The sequence below is a fragment of the Strigops habroptila genome, chromosome 7, assembly GCF_004027225.2.
Source record: "Strigops habroptila isolate Jane chromosome 7, bStrHab1.2.pri, whole genome shotgun sequence".
Lineage (NCBI taxonomy): Eukaryota > Metazoa > Chordata > Aves > Psittaciformes > Psittacidae > Strigops > Strigops habroptila.
Genome location: NC_044283.2, coordinates 69,639,510 through 69,660,379, shown reverse-complemented (window position 1 = coordinate 69,660,379; position 20,870 = coordinate 69,639,510). Strand labels below are relative to the sequence as shown.

The 20,870-nt window shown below is 42.1% G+C and overlaps 1 protein-coding gene across 14 annotated transcripts in view; it reads left to right on the top strand.

The window, feature by feature from the left end:
* RUFY3 (RUN and FYVE domain containing 3) overlaps positions 1–20,870 on the top strand; it is a 47,664-nt gene that overhangs the window by 22,645 nt on the left and 4,149 nt on the right. For 8 of the 14 annotated variants that reach the window (XR_003992299.1, XM_030492487.1, XM_030492486.1 and 5 more), the window contains 14 exons: positions 2,858–3,031; positions 3,753–3,870; positions 5,712–5,813; positions 6,818–6,941; positions 7,601–7,662; positions 8,721–8,786; positions 8,892–8,961; positions 11,129–11,221; positions 11,960–12,040; positions 12,563–12,730; positions 13,473–13,570; positions 16,804–16,923; positions 19,223–19,325; positions 20,460–20,536. Coding sequence is in view for 12 of the 14 variants with exons in the window: in XM_030492487.1 (XP_030348347.1) it covers positions 2,858–3,031; positions 3,753–3,870; positions 5,712–5,813; positions 6,818–6,941; positions 7,601–7,662; positions 8,721–8,786; positions 8,892–8,961; positions 11,129–11,221; positions 11,960–12,040; positions 12,563–12,730; positions 13,473–13,570; positions 16,804–16,923; positions 19,223–19,325; positions 20,460–20,536 (1,456 nt within the window). In the remaining 2 variants the exon portion in view is untranslated. Of the gene's footprint in view, positions 1–2,857; positions 3,032–3,752; positions 3,871–5,711; positions 5,814–6,817; positions 6,942–7,600; positions 7,663–8,720; positions 8,787–8,891; positions 8,962–11,128; positions 11,222–11,959; positions 12,041–12,562; positions 12,731–13,472; positions 13,571–14,421; positions 16,606–16,783; positions 16,924–19,222; positions 19,326–20,459; positions 20,537–20,870 lie in introns of those variants that run through there. The other 6 variants (XM_030492493.1, XM_030492496.1, XM_030492497.1 and 3 more) reach the window with 3 other exon arrangements.

Below are 20,870 nucleotides of genomic sequence, written 5' to 3'. Positions count from 1 at the left end.
TGAGTCTGCATTCCTAGTAATGGTGACTGTTAGCCTTGTTGGAAATCGTAACATGGATTGCAAATCACAGAACAGGTAATCTGCTTTATGTACGTGCCAAATCTGTTGGCTTAACATAATGTTAGTTCTGCAAAGGCAATAAAAATCACCCGCTAAATGAAATCTTTCTACAGTCCAGTGCTTCTGTGGGAATTTCGTTCCTAAATGAGTACTTCGAAGCTTCCTAAACGATGAAAATAAATTGGGATTGCCTAATCTCAGCCTTTTTATAAGATGTGAGCCGAGACAATCAGTGCTTGAAGAGTGTAGAGCTAGTAAAACAAAACTCTCAGGGGGTTTTGATCACTTTGTCCCCTAGCAGTGAAAGATTGGATGGAGATACAGCAACAACTGGACTTGTTTGCGAGTTCCCTGGACCAGGAGGTGTTTGTCCATGGCAGCAGGTCTGGCCTGGCACACAGCTAGACTTGTGGCTGTCAACTGGTGGCAATTCCAGCTGGCGTTGCTTAGCGCCGTCCGTACTTTCCCCTTCTCCAACAAACATCTCCCCTCCTTGAGCTGCTTCGTGTGGCTCTAATGGAATTTAGAGCAGGAGACTTCAGGTCCTGCTTTATCCTGGAGAAGAAAGGGGACCATCTCACCTCTACACCATGGATTTTTTCACAGCCCTCAGCTTCAGTGATGTGTACACGGGTGTTAGTGCTGATGCCACAGTGCTCGTCTGAGTATTTTTCCAAGTCCTCAGCAGCATCCCCAATAAAACAGCCTGTCCTTTGGCAGACAGGGCACCCAATACTAAGCGGCAATAGCAAGACCTTTCCTGCTGTGGAGCCATGGGAACCTGACCATGGCATGCTTCAGAGGCAGATTCAGCACATCCCCCTTTGTTCCCAGGTTTCACAAATGCTGTCTTTCAATTCCCTTTCATAATTTCTCACGTTCTTTGATTGAGGATGTTTGCATTTCCACTTCAGTAATTGCTTCTCGTCTCCCAACCCTGAGGTGCCTTTCGGTGTCTCTTTCTGTCTGGCATAAGGAGTCTTAGTCTAGTTGCTCTTCTTGCCTGTTTTGGGTTCAGATATAGGTTACTGAAATCAAATGTTACTCCTGTCAGCTACAGGTTGCTGGGCCTACGGTGCTTTTCAACCTGCAGGAGAGAGTGAAGGTTGGAGGTGGGAACAATGTGAATTTTCATGGTTCTATGAAGTGTTGCTCCTTGCTCCTTATGGCTAGTGGGTGCTGCCAAGACGCCTCACTGCAGTGGCACTAGGTTTGAGAGAACAAGGAGTTTGTGTTTGAGCAACTGGACTTGTCAGTATCAGCGTCATGATGAAGCAGGATGGTGACTTGCATCATCAAGACAAGTCATATAGGAGACTGCAGTAGTCTCAGAAGAATATACCCCTTGGCCTCTTCTGCCTAGGTTGTTGCTTTTAAAATTGCAAGTTATTGTTCTTCACAGTTGTATTGACAAGAGGAGAACTGTTAACAATCCATATGGCTCAAGTCTACTTGCCTAGTAGTGATTTGATGTATACTCAGTGGCAAACCTGCTGAAAGCAACCCCGAACCTATGCAAGACTTCCCCTAGGGAATTATATCTAGTTCTTCAGTCTCCAGTGTTTATTTGCTTTATTTGTTTGCTACATGCAAGCATACCTTGTCAGTACAGCAGATAAAATGTGTACCCTGTGCTTAGATACGTAGTCTTAGATGTCCTCTTGTCATGTTTTTGCTGCTAGGTGTAGTAAATTCACTCATGAAGGTGGCAAGTTGGCTCAAGGGTCCATGGCTGTTTACGGAATAAATGTACCTTACAGGGATGAAACTGCTTGCACTGAAGAGCTTCAGTGCAAAAATTGGTTGTGAGATTATCAGGGAAAAGATAGAAACAGAAAACTTACAACTGATGGAACATCATTTTAGGAACCAGGAGACAGCACTGTTGTAAATAAGTATCTTTCTTGAGGTGTTGGAAATGCACCGATGGTGTTTGGGAAGAGAGGATTGGTATGGGCATGTTGTACAGGTCCTGGAGCAGGAGGCCTGAAGGCCAGCAGTAGATTGGAAAATGGATGTCTCTATTTCATGTGATGAAAAGCAACTAGCAAGTACAAAGGCCTAAATGTTTGTAATGTGGTAGAGGAAGAATATAGTCTTGGAGGATCTGTCTTTGTTGGGGCATAGAGTGAGCTGGCAGAGAAGCCATGAAGATCAGCTCCTTATTGTCAGGGGTAAAACTCAGTAGTGTTGATAAAACGAAGAGAGAGAGGTGGGAATTGGCTCCATGTTACATCCAAGTTGGAAAAAAGAAATTATGAGAAGGAAAGATGCAAGCCTGGGGAGAGACACATTGCTGGATGAAGTGTGAGTTGATTAATGGTTACCATTAGATGGAAGAAGAAATACTGAGTTGAGAATTCTTATCAGTTTGTGGTTGTTGGACGTAGCTGGGGATTTGAGTTGGAACAAGTGATAGGCATAACATTCAGTAACGTCATCAAGATGTAAAGCACTTGATAGTGCTTTACAGCTGCAGTTAATTAACAGCAGTCTTCAAACTTTTCTGTCTTGAAAATGTAAAGCTTTGGTAGTTATTTGAAGTATTGAGGCACCCTTAATGTGATATATTGCATATTGCCATGTCGTTGTGGCTTTGGCCAAAAAATGCTAGTTAATTTTGATTTTTTTCTACAAAAGGCCTGAAGAAAGTGCCTCATATGAAACTGTCACTGCCCCTAAAAATATCTTCAAAACTGAGGAACAAAAAGAGAGAGAGATGGGATATCTTACTGTATTAAAAATGGCTTTTGCTACTTGACAGTATTTTTCTTCCCCCCCCCCCTTTTTTTAATAGATCCTAACTATCTCATGGCTAATGAACGCATGAACCTGATGAACATGGCGAAACTGAGTATCAAGGGGTTGATCGAATCGGCGCTTAATCTGGGCAGGACGCTGGACTCTGACTACGCACCTCTCCAGCAGTTCTTCGTTGTGATGGAACATTGCCTTAAGCATGGCCTGAAAGGTAACCTTGCTTGAGAGGAGTCGTCCAGGCTGTTTGGCAGAGCATAGGAGTGAGCAAGAGAAATCTTCTTCTAAAATCTAATTTTGTAATCTGCAATAGGCTAAAGAGGGGTGGACCAGGGTCACCTCTGTGGTCACAGGTGACTTGTGAGGCCATAGGAAGGGAGAAGAATCCCCCCAGGGTATAACACTGCAGGTAAAAAGTTCACAGTTGTTGCAGGAGCTGCCTTTTTTAAACCATATTTTCTGATGATTAGAGTACAACTAAGTTACCAGTGATAAAATTAGCTCCTCAGCAACCTCATGACTCCCTTTTTGTCTGTGGAGAAGGAGCAGGTTCCAAGTGGTGGTGTGGTCCTTTTCCCTGTAATGTCATGGTCAGTGAGAGAAAATGACTGTGCACACATCAAGTGTAATGTAGAAACAGTGACAGCATCCTAGTAGAAATTCTGACCCCTACCAGTGAATCTAAATTGCTATGTTTCACTGGATGTTGTTGTTTTGGCATGTTGGGGATGTGTGGAATATTTTCTGACATCTGTGTCGAGCTCCTGTTGCCTTATTTGAATGATACCAGTAATTGTCACACTTGGGCAAAAGAAGTCATCTTTGGTACTTGGCCAGCAGCAGGCCCAGAAGAACCTTTCTGGCAGTCTTTGTCTACTATTTCTTTACTTCTGACTATGCCTAATGGTCTCTTTTTACATCATCTTCTCTTCTAGCCAAAAAGACATTTCTTGGGCAAAACAAGTCATTTTGGGGACCTCTAGAACTAGTAGAAAAACTTGTTCCTGAGGCTGCAGAGATTACAGCAAGTGTTAAGGATCTCCCAGGGCTGAAGTAAGTACAGTCTTTTACTGCAAAGTACATAATATGTTTTTTTATTGTAAGAAGGATCCTGAGGAAGAGAAGGAAGGGCAAACATAACCTTCAGGAATACACCTGCCACCTTGGGCTGATAAAAATAGATAATTACTCTCTTTTTCTTAATCAAGGATCTGCCAAAGGAGAGCGTAGGATATACTCCTTCAGTGGGGTCTTATGGAGAATAGTGCATTTATTAGTAGCACTAAACCAGTGACCATGTGTCTTAAGGCTGGGAACAGCCTTTTCTGACTATTTCTGAAGTCAGACTGAAGAGGAAGGGAATTGGAAGGAGGGTGATTACAGGTTAAATAATTCTGAGGCTGATAGACAGAGGTAATTTTTCTTCTAAATAAATTCAGGTAAACTTGTAAAGTTTGTGTAAAAGAGAAGCTCAGTACGAAGTTGGAGAAGGTACTAGCTTGTGTTAAAGAGGGGAGGAAAAAACCTACCTAAAACATATGTTGCTTTTAAAAATTTCATAGACATTTCAGACATCACATTCAGGTTTGATTATTCCATGCTAAACAAGAAACTGTAAGAGGCTTTCAGCCTGGGAATAGAAAAAAGGTGCAAGGAAGCTTTTGTATGAGCAGCAGAACTAACAGTAAATCTTTGCTGAAAGAAGAGATGAATAGATTCAATAATAGCTTCTTTCAGGTTAGTATTTAGCGACGTGCATATGGACAAGTGCTTTTACTGGAGATCTGTGCAGGACTCTTCCTGGCACAGCTGACAAGACCAGTGTGCAGTGCCAGCAGTGTTGTGCCAGAGCTCCTCTAACTTTTCCTATTGTAAAAGAATATTAAAACATGAAATAAATTGAACTAAAGAACAGTTTTGGATTTAAGTGTTGAAACCTTGGATTCATACTAACCCTTGGGAAATGTCATGTTGTGTTTTAGTGAGGTCAAGAATGGGGAGTAACGAAGATGACTTTCATGGGCAGTTGCTGCTTATTCCAGTTAAGGTTAGAAAATGAAGTGCCCCCCGTGCTCTTTGGTATAAGACAGTTGACTGACTGCCGGAGGTGGAAAAGAAATTTCCTTCTGATCAGTATATTGCTCAATGTGGGGGGGTTTACACCTTCCTTTGGAGCAACTGGTGCTGGCTTCTGGCCAGAGCCAGAGCTGTGATGCAGCGTATCAGTTGTATTTTAAAACTATATGCTTGAGATTGCCAGGAGAAACAGAGGGGTAAGGACTGTGTCTGTAACCCGTTGCATCCTGTGAGCGTGTTAATGAGCAAACTAGTTGAAAAGAACAGTACTGAAGTTGTGTTTGTGGATTCTCACTCAACTGAACACCTACCTGAAGGAGTGGTGCTTGGGCACCTGTGCTGAACTGAAGTATACACGTTATTCTGACTTACCTTGTGCAAAACTGATTTCGAATTAGAAGGTGATGTGTTGAAGCAGCTGATCTCTGTGTGGTAACATCCAGCATAGATAAGTCAGGGAAATAAGATAAGTCAGGGAAATATTTTTAGTATAACAAAAAGTGCGTAATTAGTTATGAGAGAAGCAGTGATTGCTTAAAGTAGTTTGTAACTATTTACACTTAAATACCTCGTATTTCCTGGTTTTCTTAGAATCCCAGACTGGTTTGGTTGGAAGGGACCTTAAAGCTCATCCAGTTCCAACCCCCTGCCACGGGCAGGGACACCTTCCACTAGAGCAGGTTGCTCCAAGCTCCGTCCATTCATCAGTGCCAACTCTCTCTGAGATGTAGATCCTTCAGATAGAAGGGGATTATTAGAGCTGTTTGTGAATGTGCATTGCAGTATGTCTGTAACTGTTTTGTTTCTGGCCTTTGTAGGACACCTGTGGGTAGAGGAAGAGCTTGGCTTCGCCTGGCTCTAATGCAGAAGAAGCTTTCTGAATACATGAAAGCCTTGATTAACAGAAAGGATCTTCTCAGGTGAGTGCTGAGCTCATCCTCAGATTAGGTTATGTTCACTTGTGTCCTCTTGTAAGATCTTTATGATCTTCCACACCCAAATGGTAAAGTATGTATGTACTTTTTGTGAGAAATGTTAATGTTCGTGAAATACAGACCATCTTCTGGGGGATTAAAAAAGCTCAGTATTCTTTCTTAATTCAGAAGCTGTTAATTCTCCACTTTGTCTAAAATATTCATTAGAATAAACACAAATTTTGGTTCCAAAGAGATTATTTAGGTGAAATATATATACAGAAGGAATACAGCATTCTCCATCTGCAGTCTTGGCCCTGGATATATTTCTGACCTTGTCACTCCATTACTGTCTGTATTGGAACAAGTAATTTCACTTCTCCATATCTCTGGTTCCTACTCATATAAACGGCAATAATTTTGTAGTTTAATTGAAAGCCCATGGATTTGAACTACTATGTGTATAGCAGTAGGATTTAATAAATACGTTGGGTACTCCTTGACTCAAACCAGTAGGTCTTTGTTGGCTATCCGTGTAAATCCATACCTGACTTGGGGTTAGAAAGGGCAACTTGGTATTGTCCACTGGAAAATGTGGCAGTGGCTTGTGTTAATCACAGTAGTAATAGAGGAGTAGAAGGATGGTGCTTCAACTTTGATATTAAGCCCCAATCTTAAATCTTCAGTGTGCTGTACCATTACTCCACAACTGTGCTTACTTTTCACCACATTTCAGTGGTGAGGAACCAGGTGTCCTACTCACTGGGTCTTTGCCTTGCCTAAAAACTTGATCTGCTGAGAGAGATACGTTCAGTCAGAGCAGGAGTACATTGACAGTACATAGAAGTACGTTTCTGCGTGGACAATGTGCCACAGCCTGGGTTTTTGTTAAGGCTGAGCTTGCATTATATTGTGTGTGAAATAGAAGGGATCCATCCCATGCTAACTGACTAATTTTAGTTGACTTTTAAAGAGTCAACAGTTGTTTTCTCTTGCTGTGAATCATGCAGTGAATTTTATGAGCCTAATGCACTGATGATGGAAGAAGAAGGTGCGATCATTGCTGGTCTCCTAGTAGGTTTGAATGTCATCGATGCCAACTTCTGCATGAAGGGAGAAGACCTGGACTCACAGGTATTTGGTATTCAGTTAATGTGGGGTTTTCCTGTTCATTTAAATTGGAAGAATTTTGCATTGTAGAGGGCTTTAATCAACTGAGATACAAGTTTGCTACTAAATGCAATGCAAGACTAATATAAGCTTGTTACTGTGAGCGTGGTCTTTGATTAGCTGGTGGTATTGAGATCAGAGACTCAAGGTTTTGGTTTGCTCTTTGCTGTTATGCTTTGCTGTGGTCTGCACACAGGTCATTGTGGAGTGAAATGTAGTAAATGAAAAAGGAGGTGAAAATGGGGAAGGACTTAGCTAAAATGAGGGGAGAAATGGATAGAACTATTAATTCACTCATACTGTGATGAGATCATTGTAGCCGTTAAAAGAAAATCAGCCTGTGTGCACTTATGTTGCAGCTTGCATAAGCAGTGTACGTACAGATAAGGTGATGATAATGGCTTATTCTTATGACCTAAGAATTGCAGCTTATCCTAGGATAGTTTTGCTTGAAATAAGCCACGTTTTTATTAATTTTGGATAGATAACTGGTATTAATGAGTACTTGCTGTAATACCTCATGTATTGATGTCCTAACTGAATGACTCCGAACTTTCACAACTACAGACAGTGTTTAGTCTTAAAAAAAGTGTTTAATGTTAAATGCAGTTTTTTTCCTTTAGGTTGGGGTTATTGATTTCTCAATGTATTTGAAAGATGGGAACAGCACAAAAGGCAGTGAAGGGTAGGTACATACACAGTTGTCCTGCTTCTTACCTCTTGGTAACTTGTATTCAAGTATTCCAGGTTGCCCTGTGAGCTGTTATGTTTTTACTTAAAAACCTACTTCGGCTGAATTGCTGTTGTATGATAAACCATAATATATTAATAAGATACTGGAAATGTTGAGAGGGGGCAGGGGAAAAGTAAATTCTCCTAGAAATTCTGTGTTCTTCCTTAACTGGCAATTGAAGATAAAAATGTTTCAAGAGTGAGTTAGGACTGCCATTCTTCAAAGCCTTTTTGGTAAGCAGCTTAGTAGCCTTTGCCACTTGTATGGCTAGCAGGTAGGTGATTTTTGGCACCAGAATATCCTTAGGGGGAAAAAAAAATCTCCAATTGGATAAGACCATAACTAATAATAGCCTAAAGTACTTGTGCCACCATACCCAAATGGGCAGTGCAACATTCAGAGCAAGTGGTTGGAAAATACAGTGTGGGCACACTGGCATACGGATCAGGTGTTGGGGTTTTCTGAGGTTCTTAAAGAGTACTCCTTCCTGCAGTTTAAATTCGGGTATGTGTTTAATAATTATCCTTCAGGATCAGGTGTTTTGTTTGCATTTATTTTAGCTGTAGTTTTTAGAACATGCTTTTCTTTAGTTAAGATTTCCTGCTAGAGATGCATGCAAAACGTGTTTGTTGGCAGTTGGATTTTGGTGAGATGACTCCTGTCCAGTATCAGAGTAGTTCAAAACCTTTTTTTTTTTTGGTCTTTGAAATATTGCTGTGCTCTTTGAAATGCCGTCTGCTTTAATCATTCTGGTTGGTGTGTCACCTCAATGTCATCCAGGTGAGTGCAGCAGTTGCAGCTTCTGAGAAGTCAGGAGACAGTGACTGGTGATAAAGGCATAGACCGTAACTTGGCCTTGCTATTTCGTATACATCCTGTAAGTTCGTTGAGACCGAGGGTCTTGGTGCTATGCTGGAGAGATATATAGATGGCAACGTTTCCACTTTGACCTTTGACTCTTAGTTCTTTGAATCCACATGATTGAGCTGAATGGTATTTCTTCTTTCCAGAGATGGTCAGATAACTGCTATTTTGGATCAGAAGAACTATGTAGAAGAACTCAATAGGCATTTAAGGTAAGACGTGATTTATTTATTCTTTATTATGTAGTGTAACAAGATAGAAACCAGGATTTTTAAAAAGCAGGAATTACTGTAGGGCTTTTTTTTCCTCTTCAACAGTGCTACGGTAAACAACCTGCAGGCCAAGGTGGATGCCTTAGAAAAATCCAACACTAAACTGACCGAGGAGGTAAGTGTAATAGGAAATAACTTGATGTTTTGGCCCTTTGGAATCAGGTTTAAAAAGGTAATGGAAGAGTTATTTTTGGATGTCTGTTGTATGTAATGATGAGTAGTTAACAATGAAACTGGAATAACTGACCTGCTGAAGAATTACACTGGCTGTTGCTGTGAAGTGTGAGGTGGGAAATCAACTGAATATTGATGTTAAAAAACCAAAAGCTGCTGAATACACTTTATCCCTCTGAAGTCTTTGAGTGCTTTCTGATATTTGGAAAATATCTTAGAGTAAATTGTATGGTGCTTGTAGTTTCAAATACCCTACAGCTGATGCAGGTTATGAGATGTCCAGCTATGACTAAGACGTTTTTAAATGTCTGTTTGTTTTGATGGTGCAGAAATTTACTACAATGCAAAGATAGTGATTGAAATGTTTCAATAACTTTATGTACCCTGTCACAATTTGCAAGAAATAAAGGAAAAATTACCATTATAGATGAAACATTGTTCAGTCTGAGCATGAGTAATGGTTGGTACATGAGTCAGAGGTCTAACCTGTGTTTTAAAATTGGTCTTGCAGTTCATTAGTAATGTCATAAATGTAATAAAATCTTTTGGGGTCATTTCCCTGACGAATGGGTGATAGTAGGTCTCATCCTAATGGTTGTACAGTATCTCTGTCCCCATGTCACTTAGCTTAGCAGAATGACTTTGATTGGGATGTCTCAGTGCTCTTGCAGAACAAATAGGAAATAGAAATTCTTTTTTGCTTGTTCATCCTCATTAAGAGGTCTGTGTGTCTGGTTATTGAACGTTTACTTTAATGGATGTATTCCAAACAGTGAGAAGCTTTAGTGATGGAAATTACTATATCCACTCTTGCAATTAAGGAATAAGAAATGCTTTTTACAATTAAAATAGTTTTTTAGTTCTAACTACCTGGTCTGCAGTAGAGGCTGCCTTTCTCAGTGCTACTATAAGTGGGTTTTGTTTTATCACCTGCAGAGCGTGGGTGCTGTGCCCGTTAGGGGTGGTAGCCATGAGAGTAATTTCAGTGCTGACTGAAGTGTTTTTTGGTTTTTAATAATTTAGTTGTTTGCATCTCAGTGAAGTCTGCACACTGTTCAAAGTAAGAACATAAGTGACACTGGAACACACTGTGCCAACCCAGGAGTGTTTGCAGGGTGTAGTTAATGAACTGTGTCACATGTCACATCAATTTGTGCATTTGGCTTGAGCTGTACCAAAGACTCAGGCTTTTATCAGGGTGATTTCTGTTTGGGTTTGTCACTTAATAACATGGCTGATCTCTTGGAATGTCACTGAGGTTTTCTAGTGTGCAAGGCTTACGTAAGTTATGATTTACAAAGCCAGGAGGAGTTTTCTGAAGTTATTTTGGCCTTTGAACACATGTTTTTAGTCTGCAGTGACGTCTTCATTGGGAATTCCTCTGAGGCAGATGTGCTGTCTCCTAAGGGTGGCCTCTGCTGCTGATCCTCCATTTCCAGTCAAATCTTCCTCCTCTGATGAGATTCTCACTGTGCTTCTCCCGCCCAAATACTTGAGCATCTTACATCTCAGATGCTCTGCCTAGCAGTGTACCCAAACCACTGAAGCTTTAGCAAACCCACACAGGTATTTCTTCTTGGTAATAGATTACAGTTGCTAGAAGTCACAAAACTTAGCTGCTGTGTGCTCACATTTTTCCTTCTTGTTATCTTTGGCAAGGGAAGGGAATGGAGTGAGGGTTTCAGTTGAGTTGCACCAACCACATGTTACACCGAGTCTAGCAGGTAGAGTCCTCAAGAAGTCAGTAACTTTACTGAAAGACAGGAACCAAAATAGGTTGGTAAGTCTCTGTTTTAGCTAATATTGAAAATCCATCACACTGGCACTAAGTGATGCTTTTGCTTTTCCAATAGCCCTTGTCCATTTTTAGAGGCCAAGTTGTCTTTAGCCACTCCAAATATTTTTTTTTCTCACTTTAAGTGAAAAAAAAACCAAACCAAACAAAAAAAACCCAACAAACAAACAAACAAAACCCCAAACCACCCCCCCACCCCCCAAAAAACCCCACAAAACCCAAACCCCAGGAGTACAGAAGATGGGTCTAAAGAGGGGGAAAAAGTGGTCAAGTATGGTTTTGATATGTTACTGTTGTTCTGTTTTGTTCACAGCTTGCAGTTGCAAACAACAGGATTATTACACTGCAAGAAGAGATGGAACGGGTTAAAGAAGAAAGCTCTTATATCTTAGAGTCCAGTCGTAAGGTTGGTGTGTGTGTGAATGATTACTGACCCTTTGGGGCAGCCTCAAGCCAGATTGAACACAGTCTATGTTTAGAAGAGACTTTATTTCCATATGTATCTCGCACAAAAACTGCAATAGATAAGAGTGACTGCAAGTGGATCCTCACAGAGGGTGACAGATGGATCCTGGCCACAGTAAATCCTGCCTGGCCATAGCTGATGAAACCATGAGCATGTGCAGAGCTGAGAGCTCACACAGCATGTTCATAGCTTGCCTGGCAAAGTGTCAGAAGGGACAGGAAGAAGAATAATTTGCTGAGAGGCTGGCAGAACAATTTGGATGTAGGAGGTGTGCTTTTTTCCTAAAGAGGGAAATGCGACTTCTTGTCTGAAACACTACTCTCTTCAGAAATCAAGGGACAGAATCTCTAGTAACTGTGGCAGAATCTGGTTTGAATTTTAAAGTCCCCAAGATGTTTTCCTGAGGTTTTGTAGCCATCCTTAATACACTGTGAAAGTGCTGAAAACCGACACTGTCTGTTTAATTCAGACCCATTGAAGTGCATGGAGCACTTCAGGGTAAGTGAGTAAGGAGACAGGGAAGTAGAGTAAATTCCCATGGAAGCAGCATGCTGAATGGAGCTGAGTTTCGATAGTTGCAGAATTTGTTTTCTAAGTGGTGGGAAAAGCAAATAATCAGCAAATGTGGGTGTTAGTAGTATATAATGACCAGTTAATTGGGTGTCTTGATTAATTTAGGTCACTAAAGACAGAACTGCTGATGGACATGCACTGACTGAGGCACGAAAACAGTTAAAGGAGGAGACTCAGCTGCGGCTGGTAAGGGCTGTGTGAGCTGGGAGCTTGTGATAAATGGCTTTTTCACCTAATAAGTCCATGTCAGACAATTGCTTTTGACAGTATTTGACCAGGGTTGTTTTTTCATTCTCACCTTCCTGCTACAGCTTGATCTGAGACCATCTTGTCAGAAGCAGTGTTCATTTTGTGGCTCTGTTGATCAGTTTCAGGACCGTTTCTCAAAATGAGCAGTACAGTTGTGTTTCTGGATCTGATACATCCCCCTTGCCCCATCCCTGGCAGTGTTCAAGGCCAGGTTGGACACAGGGGCTTGGAGCAACCTGCTCTGGTGGAAGGTGTCCCTGCCTGTGGCAGGGGCTTGGAACTGGATGAGCTTTAAGGTCCCTTCCAACCCAAACCAGTCTGTGATTCTAAGAATATTGCCACTGTCTGAACTGTTACTCCATATCATATGTTCAGCTAGTGGGGAGAAAAATGCCTGAGCAGAACACTTTTAGGAATTAACGTTTTCCAGCTTGATGCTGCCTGATCTGTATGTTCCAGGATGTGGAGAAAGAGCTGGAGGCACAGATCGGGATGCGGCAGGAGATGGAGCTAGCCATGAAGATGCTGGAGAAAGATGTTTGCGAGAAACAGGATGCACTGGTGGCGCTCAGGCAACAGCTGGATGATCTCAGGGCCCTAAAGCATGAACTGTCTTTCAAGCTGCAGGTACGAAAACAATTCCATCAAATTCTGGATAAAAGTGATGGCTTTTCTTCTTTTTGCCCCTATCTATTTAAAAGGTGCAGTGTGTGGAAGGGTTACAGGCTGGACAGCACACTTCTGTCTTGTTGCAAGAAAGCTCTAGTATTTGAACAACAGAATGTGGTGGAGATTAGAGGAAAATGCAGTTTCTTCTGAAGAAAGACTCATAGTTATCCAGAAATATGTGTGTGTGACTGGGGAAGTGTCTTCTGTGGGTTTGTGGTATAAAAACTGAGCCATGGTAGCTTCTGTTCCAGTACAATCCAGTATTGGATGTAATGTGTATGGTGTAATTACATACATTACAGAGTAATGGAAAAGCCTTGTCTTAAGACAAAGAGCAACACAAAATACTCAGAAAGATATCCCAAAATAAACTTTAGAACAGGAAAGAGTTGCTTTTGCTCTCCTTGAGCCAATCATTCTCTGCAAAGCACTAGAATGATATTAGTAGGTACCACATTAGTATGTGTTGTACAGGAAGCTTCACTGATGATGGTATTGCCTTTTTGTGGGGCCCAGATGTAGCCTGCACCTGCATGGCAAGATGTTTGTCCTCGCAGTGTTGACCTGGTCTTTGCTTTTTGAGCACCTTTTCCTGCCTCTTTGGCTTCTATCCCTTTTATTTCATGGGCCACGTGATTTGTGGTGGCTTATTTTGGTTTCACTGCTACTTACAAAAGCCCCCCAATGCTGCTTTTTGCAGAGTTCAGACATGGGAGTGAAACAGAAGAGTGAATTAAACAGCCGTTTGGAAGAAAAAACAAATCAGATGGCTGCCACCATCAAACAGCTTGAACAAAGGTAAAAAATGAAGCTTTGACAATTACAAAATCGTGTGTGTATTCTAATGGTAATGTCCTGCAGACCCTGAATGGAAGTGCTCTGCTTAGCCACTGCTGGACAGAGCTACATGAGGAGAGCTCTGATTTTTGAGATGCTGTTAGGAGTGTTTTGCATGCTCTGGAGGGCTTCCAGTAGAAAAGAATATATGATTAAACCAGTAATGAACACAGCAGCTTTGTTTATCTACATCAGCTGCCCTTTCGTATGTTGTTCAGTCATTGCAAGTCAATCACTATCTCTGACAGCACTGATGAAAAATAGAAATAGGAACTTAGAGAAGTTTTTGACTGTTAATGACAGTATTAGAGAGGGAGGAGGAAGGAGGAGCAGCAGAAGCCAGGCTTGGAGGTACCTTGGTTATTCCACATCTCTGGTACTCTTTGGAAAAAATACCCCAACTGAAGCATTCTCTTTATGAGAAATCAGATTGATTTGAGAAGAAGCAATGCTCCTTCTTCCTTTTTGTCCTGTTCTCGAAGCCAAGCTTCGTAGAGCTTTGGCCAAAGGTTTAGAACTTTAATCTCTGGGAATTTCCTTGACTGTTGTGCTAGCTCCAAGAAAGGCATAGCTCTCAGGAGCACGTGTTGCCTGGGACTTAGTTAATGAGTAGGTCATTGCACTAAATTAATGTTCTCATTTTAGGGATTGCATTGTGAGTGGTTATTTATAAAAAAGGTCATTTTGTTTATAGAAAATGTGTATTTTAAAATGTTCTATGATACCTACTCAGCTAATCTATCTGCTCTCTTTCTCTTGCTGTTCTTATTTTTCCATTTTCTCATCACCCTCATTCTGCGTTACTTAAACAGTGAAAAGGATTTGGTGAAACAGGCAAAAACCTTAAATAGTGCAGCAAACAAACTGATCCAGAAGCATCATTAGACATTTTTATGTCTGGTCACCTCACAGCTCTGACATCGGAACTCCTTTATGAGGGGAGAACTTGCAAATAGCTAAAAGCAACTGTTAAAATGTTGTCACCTAAAGTTGGTTTGGAATTTGCTGAATTTTTAAAATCAGTGGGGTTTTTTTCAGAGATTTAGAGTCGGGTATAAAAATCCCTAACTTTGCCCTTTAAACCATGTTAAAGTACCAATGAGTTGGCCAATGAACACACCAGGAAAGCATAAGGAATGGGAGATCTGTGGCTGTGTACGCCCTGGTGATGCATACCTTATACAGTAGCACAAGTCTTCAACCATTACGGATTCTAGGCGCGTTGGTCAAGCCACTGTCAGATTGGCCAGCTCTGGGAAGTCAAATAGTTTTCTGTGTTCCCCTTTTTGTGAAGTAGATGAAAAAATGCATCCCTGGAAGTTGTTGAAAGTAGTTGTGTGCGTAGCCCAAGCCGTTCCCCGTTCACTTCTGTTGTGTGGCTTCAGCCCCAAGTCCAAGATGCGATAGCTCATCACCGTGAAGACCAGCCCTCTTGTAACCAAGACTGCTTGCAACTGTTTTGCCTTAGTGACTTGGTGGGAGGGTGGGGACTTATCCTTATTCCTTTAAACTTCATGCGTCCAGAATTAGTAGCTAGGTGTCTTAGAGTAACATGATAGAGTGGTAAGTTCAGTGGAAACCTCCTTATCTTTGCATTGCCTTCTACCTCTGCCATGAATCCCGCTAGACATGCGTTAAGGTTCTTCCTGACCGAAGGAAGCTGAGGAGAGGTGTTTTGGTGGGTCTTTCCTCTTCCTAGGAAGGGAAGTTACGTGTTTTAAAACAAAAATCTGATCTTCTTACTCTAGAGTTTAAAAGAAACAAAAGCATAAAATAGAAGAAAGGAACAAAATGTGCAGCGGTGGGGAGTGGAAATGGTAGTCTGGTACTTGACCATTCCTTGTCCGAGTAGCTAGGGGTTGAAAAGGAAGAGTTGCCTTTCACTATCACACTTCTTTCGTTTGCTTGGGGAGATTCTCTTGCTCAATACAGATGGAACTTGCTAATGGAAGAACAGCTAAAGCTTGGGAATCAGCTCTTGATAGGAAAAATAATTGCCAATTTAACACCCCAGTGCAAAACTTTAAGTAACTGTAGCTGGGACTATTAGAAACTAATAATCCTCATCCCTGGGGCCACAGAAGTTCAGCATACTGGCCTGCCACAGGCCTTAGGTTATAAGTGCTCCTTGAGATTATTTTTTGCTTTCAAGAAGATCATATTTGGGGGGTTTCTGTGTTCAATAAGGGTTTTTTGCTCTGGTGAGATTCCTGTAAAAATTCTTTGGTGCCAGTTCTCCCTTTGTCCTGTGGGATAGTGCTCCGTGGGGCAGTAGGTGGCAGATGTGACTGAAACACAACTGGAGAAAGAATCCCTATTGATCCTCACTAGGTATGTTTAAAATCTGTGAGGCTCAGCCCAGTCCCACTGTACATAAGTGTGTACCATCACTTGGCTTATTTAACGGACTCCTGCACACAAGCAGACTTGGAGACTCCATTTGAAATCTCTTTGTGATGCCCAAGTCAAGTGCTTGAAAGTATAAAGTTAACCTTTAGTAACCTTTTACTAGAAACTCATTTTAACTACCTGGAGAATAATAAAATAATAATCAAAAGGTGGAAGCTTTCATCAAGGTATCCAAGCAGCTGATTAGAACAGTGAACTCCCCTGCGCTTCCCCAGATTTCTTCTGTAGAATTGAGGGGTTGTGCTGGGTTTGTTTGCTGTCACAATAGCGCTAAAATAAGGCAGAATTAAGGATCTGGCCTTTTCTGATGTCAGGCTCGGAGTGGAAATGCTTTGGTGTACTAATGCCTTGTGTCAGTCCATGGAAGAGACCAGGAAAATGCACTAATTCTCAATAGAGTAGCTAACCTATGTTGCAAGTTCCAGTTACACGTGTAGAGCTGAAATGTAACGTACATTAAAATCAAATTGGACTTAAAATTCTGTGTACTTGAGGTTTGCTTTGAATCTGGATAAAAGTGATGTTTTATGTTTTTCATCTAATGGCTGTAAACTGTAGTAATAGAATAAAAACTATTGAAAATCAGAGTTCTGCCTGGTTCACCTACGTTTTACTTTTCTTTAAAATATTTTCCTCCTTCCCATCGTTTTTACCATTCCTTTTTCTTTTTTTTTTTTTCTTTGGTTTTACCTTTTCACTGGGTTTTTTATTTGTTGGTTAAACTCGGTCTTCCTCCCCACCATGGCTTTTGTTTTTTATCACAAGTTCATGTGGCTCAAATCCAGATTGCGACAGTCAGAGAAGGACCGTCAGTTGGCCGAGCAAGACAACCGCCTCTTCAAGCAGGAGTTTGGGGACAAAATCAACAGCCTTCAGCTCGAAGTGGAAGAGCTCTCCAGGCAGCGGTGAAGAGACCCTTTTCTAACCTCTTTTTTGGGCTGTTCTTGGTAGAAGGCAGGCAGAGTGATGGCAAAGAGAAGGGGGTGTTAGATGCCAAGCAGATGTTAACCATGAGGAGGTGAAATGCTTTAAACTGACAGAGGGGAATTTAGATGAGCTCTCAGGCAGAAGTTGTTCCCTGTGAGGGTGCTGAGGCGCTGGCACAGGGTGCCCAGAGAAGCTGTGGCTGCCCCATCCCTGACAGTGTTCAAGGCCAGGTTGGACACAGGGGCTTGGAGCAACCTGCTCTAGTGGAAGGTGTCCCTGCCCGTGGCCGGGGGCTGGAACTGGATGAGCTTTAGGGTCATATTTTCCCCTGCAGTGTCATCAGTTTACTAGTATTGGGAAAACAGACAAATCCTCTTCTCAAAATAGAAGAGCATCTCTCCTTCTGCAACCGTGATGCATCTTTGGTTTGTTGCAAGGTCACTGGGATGAATTGTGGAAAAGCATTGCTGGGTGCTTTTATTTTATCTTTATCCCCTGCTCCCCTCCTGGCACAGCTTTTTGTTTCCTTGTTCAAAAAGTTACAGAGGCTCCCCAGAAAACCAGCAAATGGCTTTTATCACAAATTTGTGCGAGGTCCTGGCGGGGTGTGTGTGTGAGCTTACCAGTGTTCTTGGTTATAAAGGGGGAATGCATCTTTTCTGCATATGCAAACTGGTCTATTTTGGCATCAGCTGGACTTTGTCTCAAGCTAAATGGCAATGACAGTATGAAAATGATTGAGCCTCCTTTACCAGGAGGCTGTACTGCTTTATTTAGCTGAGGTTCTACAGCAGAGAGTTCCTGGAGGGTGCTGGAGTGAGATGTGGGCAGTCTTGCTTGAATTACATTCCTCTAAGAGGAGATGGGGCGCTTTGTGGTAGTGTTGGTTGTAAATCAAGTTATAAACCAGAACTTCCTCAGTTGGTTTAAGTGCCAACATGGCCAAGTATTCATTTCTGGATCTAAGTCTCCACCAGCTTAACTCACTTTAGTCGGGCTACGGAATTAATGCAGCTGTAGTCATAACGAGTTATTTAAGTAACTGTCGGAGTGGTATGGAGATGAACAAGGGTAATAATGGATAATGTTGGTTTAAATAGCAATGAGGATTCTGAACGTTTTATAGTACGAGTCTTGCTGCTACTTTTACCAGCAGATACTCAGTTTCTAGGCTCTGATTTCAGAGCAGGGGTCCTTCCCTATGGCAGCTACTGCATTTCTCTTGGAATGATTTCAGAAAACAGCGTTTCTAGCGCTTTGGTCCCTTATGGTCTGTGTGCTCAGAGAGCTTTGTTGGTGTTCCACACAGGCAGGCTGCAGTCATGGAGGCAGTGAGCTTTCTGGTGGCCCAGAGCGAAGGCTCCTCTCTGATCTGGCAGTGTTCAAGGCCAGGTTGGACACAGGGGCTTGGAGCAACCTGCTCTAGTGGAAGGTGTCCCTGCCCGTGGCAGGGGGTTGGAACTGGATGAGCTTTAAGATCACTTCTAGTCCAAACCAGACTGTGATTCTATGATCCACAGCTAGATTCAGAGTCATGCTGCTCTTGAGCCTGTTTCAGGCTGCGTCAGGGACGTCAGATATCCTTGACCACTGATGAGTTATCCTCCCAAATATGAATGTACTCACTCAGCAGTGCTTTTCTTCCGTCTGGCGTGATGCACCACAGCACGTGCTGCAGGGGACTGACACCAAAGCCTGGGCTGCTTGACAGTCTTGAAGCAGCATGCGTCATCCCTTAGTACAGGTTAGGCTAGATCAGGGGCTGCAGAGCACTTCTGGTGAGGGGCCCACCGTTGTTCCGTGAGGACCAAGCTCCACTTTCAGGTGAGGTGTCAGAAGAATTGCCACAGCTCTCAGGGGTAACAGTCCATCAAATCCCATGTGGATAGCTTTGGGAAACGGTTGAAGATGTTGGCTTTGGTTTCAGAGCCCGCCCTGTAGCAGTTGATGTGCTGAAGAATGACTTTTTGAAAAGGGTGCAGATTGACAGTTCTGTAACAGATGAAGAAGTAAGTATTGTTTCAGGACTTGCAGACATAGTCAAGAGGTTTATTTCCCTCAAAACTGGAATTAGATGAAGAACATCTAGATTATCCATCCTGACATTTTATGGCTTAACACACTGTGAGGCAAGTTGTTATTCAGAGGCAGTTTTCAGCTCTTGAGTTGAGGTTCAGTTGCTTTAATGGGAAGAGAGGGTTAAATAGTTCATTATGTTTCAATGTCAAGTGTTAGAAAACCATATCCTTTATTCACAATTCCACCTCAATATTCTAGGAGCCACCTGGAACTAGAACTGAAGCGGGAAAGGGACATATGGTCACACAGTCACCAACGCAGCCAGGAAAACAAAAAAGGCACAAAGAATTGGGTCAGGCAGGTAAGATCTTGTATTCTTGGCTTGTGTTTGAAGTAGAGTTCCACTTTGCTCGTTTGCTGTTCCTGAGCTTTGTTAGGCAATAAATATGTAGTATTAATATGCCACAACAAAAGGAGCTTTGGAACATTTGTTTACACACACTAAATAGGCTGTCATTGAGTTAAGCCTTACAAAAAAAATTGCAAGAACGCTGGTTTCCTCTTCCAAGCTGGGTACCTGAGAAAGTCTTGAGACATGCTGTACACCTTACATCTGATGAAAAGCAAGCTTCCTTGCTTTTATTGTTTGTATTATAAGGGAAATTCTTCCAAAAGAAATGGATAGTAAAATTTAGAAGGCAAAATTCTCTTAAGGGCATCACGGATCACTTTCACTGTTCTTTTAGTGCTGCCCATTAGTGAATCTGGTGTTTTTAAAGCAACGGGCAGTGTTCATCTCGAGAGCAAACCTCATAGTTCCCAAGTGAAACTGCCTTTTTAGTAGGAAGTTTGCCTTTGAAAGCTAAAATCCGCTCTGCAGCTTTTTCTGCAGAGCAAACCAGGCTTTTCTGCTGGGGATTGGCAGTAAAACAGTTGTTCTGGAGAACAAAACTTGTAACTATGATAACTGTGAAATAATAACAGAGGCTGTATCAGCAATTCCCATGTGTGCTGCTGCCCTTGAGAGCTGCCTTCACTGGGCTCCCCTGGGCTGCTTCAGTGAGCCGAGGTACAAAACAGTGACTGCAGAATGGATGTTTCTGTTGCCACGAAACTTGTAGGCGGTGCTTGATGCGGTGGAAGTGTCTTTAAAAAGCCTGTTCAGCCCATCTGCCTCTTCAGCCTCTGCTGTTAACTGTGAAGTTTCTTGTACCTTCTAGTAAAAGGAGGTCATTGGACCTGTTGAAGGATCCATCTCTAAAATGTGAAGTCAGCTTTTTGACCACAGCAAAAGAAAGTAAAGCATGTAGAGCTGCTCCTAGGGTGGATGGGTGTGTATGTGCTTTCAGATAGTGTCCAAAGACACCTCTGTGCCAAGGAGGGGCAGATTGGTATTCCCAAAATAGCAAAGTGAAGTCTCCCTTTGCAGCATGGCAGGGGTGAAACTGGAGTCTTTACACAGTTCAGCTGACAGGTAAATGTTTCCTTTTGGCAGGATGGGAAGCTCAAAATCCAGGAAGAAAATGCTAAACTGAAGCAGCCGCCAAGAGAGAACAGTGTCCTGACACACAAGTATGGAAGAAAGGAAATCTCCTTTTTGCCTTCTCCTTTTTTAAGTCCTGCTTCCCCTTCGCTGATTTCTGTGCTAATGGGAAGTTTGTAATAGTGCAACTCCCCTTTCTAAAAAAGATTTTCAACCTCATGCCCTTTGTTGAGGTCTCTGCTGCTTTTTCACAGCACTCAAAGGGAAAGAGGAGGTTCTACCGCTTGCCATCAGCCCTTCTGGATCTGAAAAGCTCTGTCTCTCTCCCAGTTCCCTTTCAATTTGTGTCTATAAACCTGCTCTTGATTGATTTTTCTTACTCAGTGAGCCTTTTGTAAGCTAAATGCTGCAGAGACCTGGACC